At 44.5% G+C, this 14511-nt stretch overlaps 1 protein-coding gene across 2 annotated transcripts in view; it reads left to right on the plus strand.

Moving 5' to 3' along the window:
* Positions 1-3590: 3590 nt before the first annotated feature.
* The window catches only part of DSTYK (dual serine/threonine and tyrosine protein kinase), a 71904-nt gene continuing 60983 nt past the window's right edge, over positions 3591-14511 (plus strand). The window contains exon 1 of one of the 2 annotated variants that reach the window (XM_034944927.3): positions 3591-6815. In XM_034944927.3, coding sequence (XP_034800818.3) covers positions 6551-6815 — 265 coding nt within the window. In that variant the 5' untranslated portion in view covers positions 3591-6550. The remainder of the gene's footprint in view (positions 6816-14511) is intronic. The other variant, XM_003822955.7, reaches the window with a different exon arrangement.

Genomic DNA, 14511 nt, shown 5'->3' on the forward strand with positions numbered 1-14511 from the left:
AAGCAATAATGGGGATGGGCCCGGTGGCTCATGCCTGTAATCCCAGCACTTTGGGAGGCTGAGGCGGGTGGATCACCCGAGGTCAGGAGTTCGAGACCAGCCTGACCAACATGGAGAAACCCTGTCTCTACTAAAAATACAAAATTAGCTGAGCATGGTGGTGCATTCCTGTAATCCCAGCTACTCGGGAGGCTGAGGCAGGAGAATCCCTTCAACCCAGGAAGCGGAGGTTGTAGTGAGCCAAGATTGCGCCATTGCACTCCAGCCTGGGTGACAAGAGCGAAATTCCGTCTCAAAAAAGAAAAGAAAAAGAAAAGCAATGCCGATCTACTGTCTTACTGATGAAAAATGAATTGTGACAAAACTATGTTCAGGGCTTCTGGAAAGCTTTGGATCAGTTACTCTAAAACATTTCTGGAAAACCTTGTTCTTCTACTTGGCAGTGAAACAAAGATGATCTCTGTTTAGAGTTATACCAAATTCTCTTTGATTGTTTCCCTCCAATGCTCTACATCCTAACAGCCAGGCATGGCACTGATGAAATATTCAGCATTGGAATGATATTTGATGTATAATTAAATAGCATTTAGCAGTTCAATTTTATAGAGTTTTAATCTTCAAGTTAATAAAACTTCATGTAGAGAATCTCATAAAATATTCTTGGAAATGCTATCCCCCTTGTAAAAATACATAATCCTGAATGTGAATAGTTACTACAGACAGAAAACATTTCCTAAGCATGTCTGTGTGCAAAGTAAGGTGCTAACTGCTTTCAACATTATGTCATTTAATCTTCACAACCCTGTGAGTTGGGTATTAGTTCTCCTGTACAGATGAAGTGAATGAGGCTCTAAGTAATTTGCTTACGATCATGAAATAAGTAAGCAGCATGGCCAGGACTGGAAACTCAGGTTAGATTCTCTCTGATTCCCTTGCTTTTCCCTACATTTTTACAGGATTTCTTTTTTTTTTTTTTTTTTTTTTGAGACATGGTCTCACTCTCTTGCCCAGGCTGCAGTGCAGCAGCATGATCATGGCTCACTGCAGCCTCAACCTCCCCAGGCTCAGGTGATCCTCCCACCTCAGCCTTCCAAGTGGCTGGGACTACAGGCGTGTGCCACCACACCTGGCTAATTTTTAAGTTTTTTGTAGAGATGGAGTTTCACCATGTTGCCCAGGTTGGTCTCCAACTCCTGGGGTCAAGCAATCCTCCTGCCTTGGGCTCCCAAAGTGCTGGGATTTACAGGCCTGAGTTACTACACCTGGCCGATTTCCATTTCAAAGCACTTTCACTTACCTCCAGCCTGGGAGGTAGAGGTTGCTGTGAGCCGAGATTGTGCCATTCCACTCCAGCCTAGGTGACAGAGGGCAAGACTCCGCTTCACAAATAAATAAATAAATAAAATAAATAGAATAAAATAAGATAGGCTGGGCGCAGTGGCTCATGCTTGTAATCCCTGCACTTTGGGAGGCCAAGGTGGGTGGATCACCTGAGGTCAGGAGTTTGAGACCAGCCTGGCCAACATGATGAAACCCCATCTCTACTAAAAATACAAAAAATTAGCTGGGCGTGGTGGCGTGTGTCTGTAATCCCAGCTACTCAGGAGGCTGAGGCAGGAGAATTGCTTGAACCCAGGAGGCGGAGGTTGCAGTGAGCTGAGATCGTGCCACTGCACTCCAGCCTGGGCAACAAGAGCAAAACTCCATCTCAAAAAAAAAAATTAATAATAATAATAAAATAAATGCAGAATCCCAAGCACCACCCTAGATTTACTAAATCAGAAGTGCATTTTAACAAGATCTCCACATGATTCATGAGCACACTGAAGTTTCAGAAGCACTGTTCTGCAACACTGCCAGCATTATACACTATAGGCAGGGAAGAGGGCAAGATTGTCTAGAACCAGGGATTCTCAAACATGTTCCCTTGGGAATCAGTATTGAGATTCAAGAAAGTATGTTTGGTTGTTAAATTCGACAATGGTGACTTTTCCCAATTCATAGAAAAAAATTGGGTTAATGGGTTGTATTTTTCATCTTTTCTTCCATAATTTGTCCTTTCCTTTTTTGGACCTAAATATTACCTACCTGCTGGTAACTTTAGAAGATGATAATAAGCAAACAAGTAGTAAAGAAATACTTATATTTCTCAATATAATTTTTCAATATAATATAATAAAACTCAATAATATGTAATTCTTTGTTTTATTTTTTCCTTCAATTTGTAGATTTTTAAAATTCTTGGATTTGTGATTCTGATTTTATGTTGCATAACAGAAAATAGTCATACTTTCTCTTAGTAAACTGTTCTTAATTCATATGGAGGAATTAAGTGTTAATGTTTTATGGTGTTCTAAAAAAATGATTTCCACCTACATGAACAGGAAAATCAATGCTTCAGAATCTCTCCAGAAATCATCAAACCAAGAGGAACTTGTAATAGAAAAGTAAAGTTAGAAAGAATATTTCTCACCTATCCCGTTTCCTCCAATGACAACATTAATGGATACCAATATAACCTACTGTTTTTTTCTGGATAGTAAAAGTGTGAGTGGTTTTTACTTTCTCTTTTGTGATTTCCTGAATGTTAAAAAATGTTGGCTGGGCATGATGGCTCACGCCTGTAATCCCAGTATTTTGGGAAGCCAAGGCAGGTGTGTATCACTTGAGTCCAGGAGTTTGAGATCAGTCTGGACAACATGGCAAACCCCAAAACCCTATCTCTACTTAATCAATCAATCAATCTACAGTGAACACTCAGTCACTCAACAAATATCTAACGAGTACCTACTAAGTGACAGGCACCATTCTAGGTGCTGGAGATACAGCAGTGAAACAAACAGCCAGACAAAAATCTCAGTTCTGATGTCAGTAACTTGGGTCTTTCCTCTTAGGCTGCTCATATTCCTTCATGATGACACTTTAAGTTTTATCTTTGCAGGGTAAACAGCTGGTAGCCAAAGATCTAGGAATTGAATGAAGAGGGTATCCAATATCCATACATTCACTTATCTCCCTGTTTATGCAGAGAGCTATTTAACCGTCTCTGGAGAATAAATACTTTAGTCTTGTTTTTTGGAGGGTGGGGTGGAAGTTGAAGATGAGGAAGTGACCTCAGGATTTAACCGCTCTTAAACAACTATACTTCCACAATAGGCAGTGGGGGGACCTATTGTCACCAGTTTCTAAGACTTAGGGGATTCTTCAATATATATCAGGTTGGATCTCAACTTTATTACTTTAGGTTTAGGATTCAGGTTTCTTAGTTAAAACTTGCCCATTTGCTTTTCATCTTCCACTTTCTTTTTTGCTACCAACTCCTCATTATCCTGGCTTTGTGCCTTAAAAAATCCCATTACTGTCATTTTAATGGTGTTCTAGGAGGGAACAAAAGTAGATCTGTGTGTTCATCTTCATTAATTGTTTAACTCTCGACACGTTCAGGAAATACTTTTCTTTCTTTTTGAGACAGAGTCTGACTCTGTTGCCCAGGTTGGAGTGCAGTGTCATGATCTCGGCTCACTGCAACCTCCACCTCCTGGGTTCAAGCAATTCTCCTGCCTCAGCCTCCCTAGTAGCTAGGACTACAGGTGCATGCCACCACATCCAGCTAATTTTTGTATTTTTAGTAGAGACAGGGTTTTGCCCTGTTGGCCAGGCTGGTCTCGGACTCCTGACCTCAGATGATCCACCCGCCTCAGCCTCCCAAAGTGCTGGGATTACAGGCATGAGCCACTGCACGTGGCCAGGAAATACTTTTCTTTTGTTTGTTTTTTGTTTTTTTGAGACAGAGTCTCGCTCTGTCGCCAGGCTGGAGTACAGTGGTGCAATCTCAGCTCACTGCAACCTCCGCCTCCCAAGCCCGAGCGATTCTCCTGCCTCAGCCTCCCGAGTAGCTGGGACAACAGGCATGCGTCACCACGTCCAGCTAATTTTTGTATTTTTAGTAGAGACGGGATTTCATTATGTTGGCCAGGATGGTCTCGAACTCTTGACCTCATGATCCGCCCGCCTTGGCCTCCCAAAGTGCTGGGTTTACAGGTGTAAGCCACTGTGCCCGGCCAGGAAATACTTTTCTATACCAACTTAAACCCTCTCTTCTTACCGTTCAAAACTTTATTTTCTCCATTTGTCCTTTGAATTAGATATTTGAAGAAAATATGTATTTTAATTGGTAAGTTATTATGATTTACGAAGGGCTCATTGTCACTTGCATTTTTTAAGATTTTAAATAGCAAAAAATTATTGCTTTTCTCAACAGATCAAAAATAGGTATGAGATATACTTACACATATTCAAAATGATGTACATAGATTAGTTCTTGCAGTATTGTTTGTAATATCAAAAGACTGCAAAAAACCTAAAGGTCCGCCAATAGAGGACTTGTTAAATAAAACATGCCAATCCATGTGGTAGTATGTTACACAGTTAAAAAGAATGAAACAGACCTTTATGTTTTGGTGCAGAAGTCTGCAAGGCCATAATCAAATATGTATTACGTATGCTATCATTTGTATTTAAAATACATGCATACACATACATATATAAATACATATATAGGATCTATTTATACATGATTTATATCTACAACAGTGGTTGCCTCCTGGGAGGGGAACTAGGTGACTGGGAGGTGAACAGAAAAACTAAGGAAGACTTAGTTTTTCCTTATATATCCTTTGCACCATTTGAATTTTATACCACATTCGTGTATTACTTATTTTGAAAATAAATGCAAAGTACTAAGGAATAGTTTTTAAAAGGGTGGGCTTTGTGATATTTACCTGAAATAATGCCCTCTCTGATTACTTCCACCTATCTAAATTTTGCCCCTTCTTCAAGATAGATTCCTTTTCTGGATAACTCCAGCTTGAGTGCTCTTATCTGATCTCCTGTGCTAGAAATTCGTGTGTGTGGCAAATCATTACACATTGCTTTCTTACAGCTCTTCTATTTTAAAAATGGTATCTACTTTGTATTAAAATTCCCATTTTTAATTTTCATTTCTATTTTACTGAACCTTTGGGGATTGCATGGGGAATATAATCTTGCAAAAGAAGAATGGCTGATGGAAAATACGTGACCAAGTAAAAGGCAGAAGGGGGAGTGGGTAAATGGGAAGGAGCATGAGGCTCCCTCCTTGCAGTCAGCCCTCACAGACATTTATCAAATACAGATTCATTTGAATTAGTGACCCCTTTTTATAAAATGCTAATGCCCCTGGAAAGGTAAGGCCTTCACATCTTACAACAATTAATCCAAATATCACGACATCATTTGGCTAAGAACACCTGCGTGTTCTGCGATGAGAGGTTAGGAGAAGTAAAATTTCTGAAGCAGGACTCACAAAAATTTAAAACCAAAAGGGCTTAAAGATCTGCCATTCTAAACCCTTACTTTATAGAAGATGAAACGGGGTCTTGCCCGAGATCACAATGCAAGGTATAGGGAGAGTCCAGATCCAAACTCAAATCTCCTCTTAATTTCAGTCAAGGAACTACATCATGTAGCCTACCAGAGAAGAGGTCTGGCCTAGGTAAAAGACGGTGTCTTTCTATAGCAAGAAAGATACAGATGGGCTCTGTGCCTGGTGAAGAGGGGAGAGATAATTCAGGAAGCACAAAAGAGGTGACGTCAAGTTTTGCCCCCTTTGTAATTGTGTCCAGGAGTCTGTGACTGTGTGTGTCAATGGAAGTCCTCCATATTAGCAGAAGCCAAGTTAAGATAATCAGAAATAGTTTGGAAGGCTACAAACCTCAACTTCCCCTTACCCAGTCCGGCCTCCCTACTTCAGGAACCCACTGAAGTTCAGCTTACAGCTCTTGTTGATCCTTTCACACCCTTCCTTTCCAAGTCTGGAGAAGGAAAGTTGGAAAAGGGGAACGAAATGCAAACATAAGAGATTTCCCTATTTCCAGGGTACTTTCAGCCGATTTCCAGGGTACTTTCAGCCGATTCCCCAGTATCTACTGTATCCGAAACACTAGAGAGCCACTTAGGGTAGCCATGGAGATATGACTGTCTTCAGCCTTGTTTCCTTCCTTTTCTCTACTATTAACATCTTTCGCTACGATTTCGGTAAGGCCCCCCCACTTCTGCTGGCACTCAGGTTCTGCAGCTCCTCCCTCTCCTCAGGGACGCTCATAGAGGGATTGGCAACACTTTTTAAAATGAAGAGAGCGCGAAAACACAAGAACGAGTGAGGGTTTTCTCCAAAAGGGATCAGTCCCATCCACAGCCTCCCCTTCTCCAGCCTTGAGGTTTTGGCGTTTGGTCCCAGCCCGGACTGCAAGTCCCAGGAGACCCCGCGGCGAGGGTGTCCTCCAGCGATCCTTCCCTCACGCTTCTGGATAGTGGAGAGAAAGGTTCCGATAGCGGCGCACTGCGGTTTGGTTTGTTTGCAACGGCAGTGACGGAGGTTGGGAGCCAGGCTGACTGCAGGCGGGGGCGTCAGGAGGCGGATTCCTCCTCCCTTCGGCACCGGGGGGCGGGGAGGAGGGAGGCCGGGCCAGCGGCCGGGGACCGAGCCGCAAAGACAGAGCGGGCAGAGGCGATGGAGGGCGACGGGGTGCCATGGGGCAGCGAGCCCGTCTCGGGTCCCGGCCCCGGCGGCGGCGGAACGATCCGCGAGCTGTGCCGGGGCTTCGGCCGCTACCGCCGCTACCTGGGACGGCTGCGACAGAACCTGCGCGAGACCCAGAAGTTCTTCCGCGACATCAAGTGCTCCCACAACCACACTTGTCTCTCCTCCCTCACGGGCGGCGGCGGGGCCGAGCGCGGCCCTGCAGGCGATGTCGCCGAAACCGGGCTGCAGGCGGGTAAGGAGGGCAGCCCGGAGGGAGAGAGGGCAGGAGAGGCACATCGGAGGACGGACCGCACCCCTGCCCTGCAAAACAAGCCCGAGTCTTCTCGGGCTGGCGGAAAGGGGCAGTCGTGTCGTGTGGCCGGGTCCCCGGGCCTGGGCCGGCCGGATCTGGGATACCTTGGGAGGGCATCCTTCTGAGGAGGGGAGGAAGGGGCCCGCTGAGGGCCCGGCTGGGGGACTGGGAGCCAGGGGCAACCGAGGGCCGGAGTTCCCGGAGCAGGACCCCGGGGACCGGGGTGTGCGCTGACGGACCTGGGGCGGGCCGGCGTTCGGAGAGGGTAGCAGTTAATCCGAGGAGTGGGGAAAGTTGCTCTGAGTTGGGGGCGGGCGGGTGCGCAGTTGTGGGTCAGAGCCCCAGTTTAGAGATGGAGCAGAGGCGGCAGCGAGTCCCGGGAGTCCGAGGAGGCCATGGGACTGTAGTCGGGTGTGTGGGTTTGATGATGTATGTGAAATGTATTCACACCAATCATGAGGCAGCTCTGTGAAGAGGGGACATTCTCTAAATAGGGTTGGGGGTCGCAGAGGAAATCATATCTGATGGGTGCCACGGAATTGCCAGAGATGTTGCTCATGCTTATGGTGAAGAAGAGAGGGAAGGGATCATTTTGGTCCTGAGCCAATGGAGAACTAGCTACTCTTGTTCTTTCTTGCATGATTCTTTCTAGGATGTGCCAGAGGCCCCCAAACACTTAAAATCGTGCAGTCTTTAATCTTTCCTAACGTCTTGCTTCCTTTTAAACTGCTGTTGGTGGGGAACTGGAGGATTTGTTAACTACTGCGTCTAATTAGGAAATAAATTTAGATTGGAAGGGAGAAGGGACTGACATTCCACGTAGATAGATATCTTGGGGACAAAACAGCAAAGAAGTCTGTGGGTTTAATTTAGTGATTCTCAAACTAAAGTGTGTATTAAACTCACCCCAGGGGCATATTAAAAATGCCATGTCTCATGCTCTAGCTCATAAATTCCTATTGAATAGGTGTGTGAAGTGGGTCCTAAGAATCTAATTTAACATGAAAAGACCCTGAAGAGGCCGGGCGCGGTGGCTCACGTCTGTAATCCCAGCACTTTGGGAGGCAGAGGCAGGGCGGATCACTTGAGGTCAGGAATTCGGGACCAGCCTGGCCAACATGGTGAAACCCCGTCTCCACCAAAAATATAAGAAACTAGCCAGGTGTGGTGGTTGAGGCCTGTAATCTCAGCCACTGGGGAGACTGAGGCAGGAGAATCGCTTGAAACCAGGCGGCGGAGGTTGCAGTGAGCAGAGATTGTGCCACTGCACTCCACCCTGTGCGACAGAGCAAGACTCTGTCTCAATAATAATAATAATAGTAATAATAAAAGATACTGGGGAAGGTGATGTAGGTGGTCTGTTAAAGTACTTTCAGAACCACGAATTTAGATGCTCATAGCAAATTTGAACACAAGGCTTAGAACTGGATGAATTGTTCTGACTTTGCGTGTTAGGTCTTATATTCCCAAAGTTTTGCGCTTAATATCCTACATCCGACTGGGAATCCAGAAATGGTGATAAAAATAAGATACTAAGATCATGACAGGGTCCTAAATGATACCGTTCCATTTAGTTGGTTTGGATAGGAATTTAAAAAGCCTTATTTTACCTTGTAACATAAAAGGAAGGGGATGACTAGTTTTTCTGAAGTTGTGTCTTTGACATCTTACGTCCAGAAATATACTGTCCTGGGATGGACTTGTAGAGAGAACTAGTATCTGTGAGGCTACCAGAAAACAGCTGATGGGAAGGGCTAATGTTTTCTGAGATGATCCCCAGAATGTGTACTTTCACCCGCTCCCATAACAGTGCTTTCCAGAGGTGTCTCCTGCTTGGAAGTTTCCCTCACAGCTTATCTTAAAAAGCCCTTTATTGCTGTTTTTATTTTAAAACAACTATTTATTTTAGACTTGCTTCTAAAACAAAGAGAATTGATTAACCTCAGAGAGATGGAGGTTTTCAAGGCACTTTGGTTGGCTCTTGTTTTTATTCTTTAAAAAACAACTTAAGACATACAAATATACTTTTGCATTTCGCTTCATTGGCTTTTCCAGTTGACTGCATCATGAACTGATCTTTGCGTATTTAACTCTCTTCACCATCGGGAGTCTGTCCATCCCAGATAAAAACCTGGGAGGGTGCAGATGGCAGGAGTGGGAGCAATTTGGTTTTGTTCCATAAAATGCTTTTCTTCCTTTCAGCATGGAGAGTTTGGGGGTAAAAATGCACCAAGGAAAGTTAGCGAAGGGACACTTAATATGTATATTTGAGGGATGCATTTTCCTAGCTGTTTAGGTGGTCATGTCAGAAAGTAGAAATCACTCCTAAAAAGACAACTAGCTCTTGTTCTCCCCATTTATAGGCCATCTTTGTAAGGTCAAGTTATTCAGAGACTGTCTCAACTTTCTTTTTTAAATTTTTTGTAAAGATGGGGTCTCACTTTGTTGCCCAGGCTGGTCTCAAACTCATGGCCTCAAACGATCCTTCCACCTCAACCTCCCGAAGTGCTGGAATTACAGTAATCAGCCACCACACCCAGCCCTCAACTTTCTTTTATGAATGTTAGTCTCTGATTAATAGGAACTTGGGTGTTGAAGGAACACTCAATTCTTACCCTAACAAACCTGTAGGTTTTAAGCATCATTTCAGAATGGAACTGTGCCTCTAGGTTGATGTAGTATGGTATCTGAGCAACTGAAAGAAGACCAGGGATTAACTCTAAATTTGAAATGATTGGAGTATAAGTATGGTAACAATAGTAAAACAATTTTCATGTCTATATACCATTTGTAATGCCATATGATACCAAAAATTTTTATTGTCTCACTTTCACCCACAAAAGAGTAAAGGACCCCAAAATAATATTTGCCTCTAACATTTTATAGTTCTGAATTCACTGGGGTCAGTGTAGAGAATATGTAATGTACATGATATTTTAGAATTTAAAAAGTAAGGCTGGGTGCGGTGGCTCACACCTGTAATCCCAGCACTTTGGGAGGCTGAGGTGGGTGGATCACCTGAGGTTGGGAGTTGGAGACCAGCCTGGCCAACATGGAGAAACCCCGTCTCTATTAAAAATCCAAAAAAATTAGCTAGGCATGGTGGCACATGCCTGTAATCCCAGCTGCTGGGGAAGGCTGAGGCAGGAGAATCACTTGAATGTGGGAGGTGGAGGTTGTGGTGAGCCGAAATCACGCCATTGCACTCCAGCCTGGGCAAGAAGAGCGAAACTCTGTCTCAAAAAAATAAATAAATAAATAAATAAATAAATAAATAAATAAATAAAGGCTTTGAGCACTTCTGAGGAAAGGCAGGGTGGAGTATTAAGAGTAGCAGAGGGAAAAGTATTTTTTTCTTTCTTTTTTTTTTTTTTTTTTTGAGACAGAGTCTCTCTGTGTTGCCCAGGCTGGAGTGCAGTGGCGTGATCTTGGCTCACTGCAACCTTCACCTCCCATGTTCACGTGATTCTCCTGCTTCAGCGTCCTGAGTAGCTGGGACTATAGGCGCCTGCCACCAGGCCCAGCTAATTTTGTTTTTGTATTTTTAGTAGAGACAGGGTTTTACCATGTTGGCCAGGCTGGTCTCAAACTCCTGACCTCAAGCGATCTGCCTGCCTTGGCCTCCCAAAGTGCTGGGATTACAGGCATGAGCCACTGTGCCCGGCATGGGAAAGTATTTTTCTTGTTTTATGATCCAGTAAAGTTCCTAGCTGTTGCAATTTGTCATAAGCCTCTCAATTTTAAGAAATTGGAGTGGGCCGGGTGCGGTGGCTCACGCCTGTAATTCCAGCACTTTGGGAGGCCAAGGCAGGTGGATCACTCAAGGTCAGGAGTTCGAGACCAGCCTGGCCAACGTGGTGAAACCCCATCTCTACTAAAAGTACAAAAAATAGCCAGGCATGATGGCGCGTGCCTGTAACCCCAGCTACTCGGGAGGCTGAGGCAGGAGAATCGCTTGAATCCAGGAGGCGGAGGTTGCAGTGAGTCGAGATCGAGCCATTGCACTCCAGCCTGGGTGTCGCAGCAAGACTCTGTCTCAAAAAAAAAAAAAAAGATATTGGAGTGACTTAAATATGTGTTGTTGGAGTTCTGTGGTCTGTGGTGCCTTCTTTGAATCCTGGTTTCACCTCTTACTAACCAAATGATCTTGGGCAAATCACAACTGTGCTGCGCCTTTATTTCCTCATCTGGAAATAGGGATTATAACAGTACTGATCTCTAGAGTTCTTGGGAGTGAATCTATGTGCATGTTAAGAACAGGACCTGGGCCAGGAGCGGTGGCTCATGCCTGTAATCCCAGCACTTTGGGAGGCCAAGGAGGGCGGATCACTTGAGGTCAGGAGTTTGAGACCAGCCTGACCCTATCTCTACTAAAAATACAAAAATTAGCCGGGCAGGGTGGCAGGTGCCTGTATGCCAGCTACTCAGGAGGCTGAGGCAGGAGAATCGCTTGAATCTGGGAGGCGGAGGTTGCAGTGAGTCGAGATTGCCCCACTGTGCTCCAGCCTGGGCGACAAAGCAAGACTCTGTCTTTAAAAAAAAAAAAAAAAAAGAACAGGCCAGGTGCGGTGGCTCACGCCTGTAATCCCAACACTTTGGCAGGCTGAGGCGGGTGGATCACCTGAGGTCAAGAGGTTGAGACGAGCCTGACCAACATGGAGAAACCCCATGTCTACTAAAAATATAAAATTAGCCGGGCATGGTGATGCATGCCTGTAATCCCAGCTACTCAGGAGGCTGAGGCAGGAGAATCGCTTGAACCCGGGAGGCGGAGGTTTTGGTGAGCCGAGATTGCACCATTGCACTCTAGCCTGGGCGACAGAGCGAGACTCCGTCTCAAAAAAAAAACTAAAAAAAAAACCCAAAAAAACCCAGTGCCTGCTAAGGTGCTATGTAAGTATTAGCTATTATTCAATAAATACCTGAGTGCCTGGTATGTACTGAGCAATGTGCTGCGTATGGGGGATAAAGAGTCAAATAAAGACATTGGCCTTGGCCTTAGGCCAGTGAAGATCAGTCTTTCCCTTCTATACTTTTAAGAAAGAAAAAATAATTATAATTATCATCAATAATCATTTATGTTGGATGATGGATTAAAAAGGTCTAAGAAGACCTGAACTTGGTCCTCTAGAAAGGTATAATCTAATCTAAACCATATACGTGTGCAACACATAAAACACGTACATAAAAAAGCAGAATGCTAAGGGAGGTTATAAGCATTTTATATGAGTTATAATTCTCAGGGTTTTTTTATAGCTCTTTTCCTTTGGTGAGCTTACAGCTATGTTTCTCCAACATTCTTCACCTTCTTTTTGTCACACCTTTTAAATGTGCCAGCATTTAAAAGAAGGGGAAAAGCACTAGTGTACTTATTTAAAATAGGCATTTTCGGCTGGGCGCGGTGGCTCACTCATGTAATTCCAGCACTTTGGGAGGCTAAGGCAGGTGGATCACCTGAGGTCAGGAGCTCGAGACTAGCCTGGCCAGCATGGTGAAACATCGTCTCCACTAAAATACAAAAAATTAGCTGGGCATGGCGGTGCGGGCCTATAATCCCAGCTGCTCAGGAGGCTGAGGCAGGAGAATCGCTGGAACCCAGGAGGCAGAGATTGCAGTGAGCTGAGATCATGCCAGTGCATTCCAGCTTGGGTGATAGAGTGAGATGGTGTCTCAAAAAAAAAAAAATAAATAAAATAAAATAAATAGGCATTTTCCTTGGTCATCTTAGAAATTTGTATGATAAGAAAGTTTAAGTGGCAGAGTGACATTTGGGGAAGGGATGAAAAGTTGGGAAAGAGGAGATTCTTTAGAGCTTCATTTTATAGAGCTGTCATCTTTATGGGGCTTAGGGGTGGGGAGAAGCTGGGATTGTGGGGTGGAGCACAGTGACAGCAGTGCTGCGACTGGGATGGGTGTACTCTGTGGTAGTTTGCTATCATCTGTTTAGAAGAGTTGCCAGTGCATTTCAACATAAGCTCAGTAAAGATAGTGCTATAGTTTTGGTTATTACTTTTAATAAAAGATAATCTATTCTAAGGTAATACCTTAGATTAACAAAATCCCATTTTTCCAAGTATATCCAAAACTTGGTCTTTCTTTCTTAATTTTCTTCCCTCATGGAGGCAGCATTCAGTGGCCAAAAGCAAGCATAGCATTTGAATGAAACCTGGGTTCCTATTCTAGTGCATTCTCTTTTTAACTGTGTGACTTGGGGCAAGTTACTTAACCTATTTGAATCTTGGGTTCTTCATATATATAATGGGAGTAATACACAATGCCACATATTGTATGATTCCATTGATATGAAATATCCAAAATAGGCAAACTCATAGAGATAGAAAGTAGATTAGTGGTTGCTAGGAGATGTGGGGAGAAGAAAATGAGCAAATAAGGGGTGACTGCTAATGGGTATGGGATTTTTCTGGGAGGAGATGAGAGTGCTCTGGAATTAAATAGTGATGATACTTGTACAACTTTGTGAACATTCTAAAAGCCACTGAATTGTACACTTAAAAGGGGTGAATTATATCTCAATAAATAAATAAAATGGGAGTGATAATACCTGCCTTACAAAGTTGTGACATTTGGAGATAATATACCTTAAAGCACAGGCATATAATTAATGCTAAATATATATGGCTGTTTGAGTGATGTGTGTGTGTGTGTGTGTGTGTGTGTGTGTGTGTATGGTGAGCATTGATTTAGAAAGTTGGAACATGGGGTTGGCAGAAGAATGAGAGGAACAGAAAGATGGAATGTGGGACAGAACAGTTTTGAGCTAGAGGCAGATTTAGGCCCGAGTCTCTAGGCTCCCAGTCCAATTCTGCTTCTGCGGCTCTTCCTTTGTTCTTTTCTGACCTGGCCATGGGAATACAAAATACACCCTGGCAGTAAAGAGACTCTGTTACAAATGAGTCATCACCCAGGCTCCACAGCTTGTATGGAACTGTCATTTACTGAGTGGGAGACTATCTGATTGAATGAGTATAATGTGGCACTACCTACTCAGGCTCTTATTCTAGTTTCCACTCCCTGACATTTAGGGCATCAGGCCCCTTGTTGCTGATCTTGCTATCTCCTGCTCCCTGGGAGGAAATGGCCTCCCTAACCACAGTGGCTCTTTGCACCCTTTCCCTTTCTGGCCTTTCTCCTTCCGAATCTTCCTTTCCGGGGGGTAATCTGTTTCCCATGGTACAGGTCTGCCTGCTGTTTTTGTTGTTGTTGTTTTGAGACAGAGTCTCGCTCTGTTGCCCAGGCTGGAGTGCAGTGGCACGATCTTAGCTCACTGCAACCTCTGCCTCCCGGTTCAAGCATTTCTCCTGTCTCAACCTCCCAAGTAGCTGGGGCTACAGGCACACACCACCATGCCCAGATAATTTTTGTATTTTTAGTAGAGTCAGGGTTTCACCATATTGGTCAGGCTGGTCTGGAACTCCTGACCTCAGGTGATCCGCCTGCCTCGGCCTCCCAAAGCGCTGGGATTATAGGCATGAGCCACCTTGCCCAGCTGGTCAGCTTGCTATTAAAAAAGACTGGGAAATTCTGCCCCCTCCCCTCCCCTCCCCTCCCCTCCCCTCCTCTCCCCTTCCCTCCCCTCCCCCCCCTCCCCTTCCCTACCCTACCCCTCCCCTCCCCT

This window comes from Pan paniscus, chromosome 1 (assembly GCF_029289425.2).
Source record: "Pan paniscus chromosome 1, NHGRI_mPanPan1-v2.0_pri, whole genome shotgun sequence".
NCBI classification, from domain to species: Eukaryota; Metazoa; Chordata; class Mammalia; order Primates; family Hominidae; genus Pan; species Pan paniscus.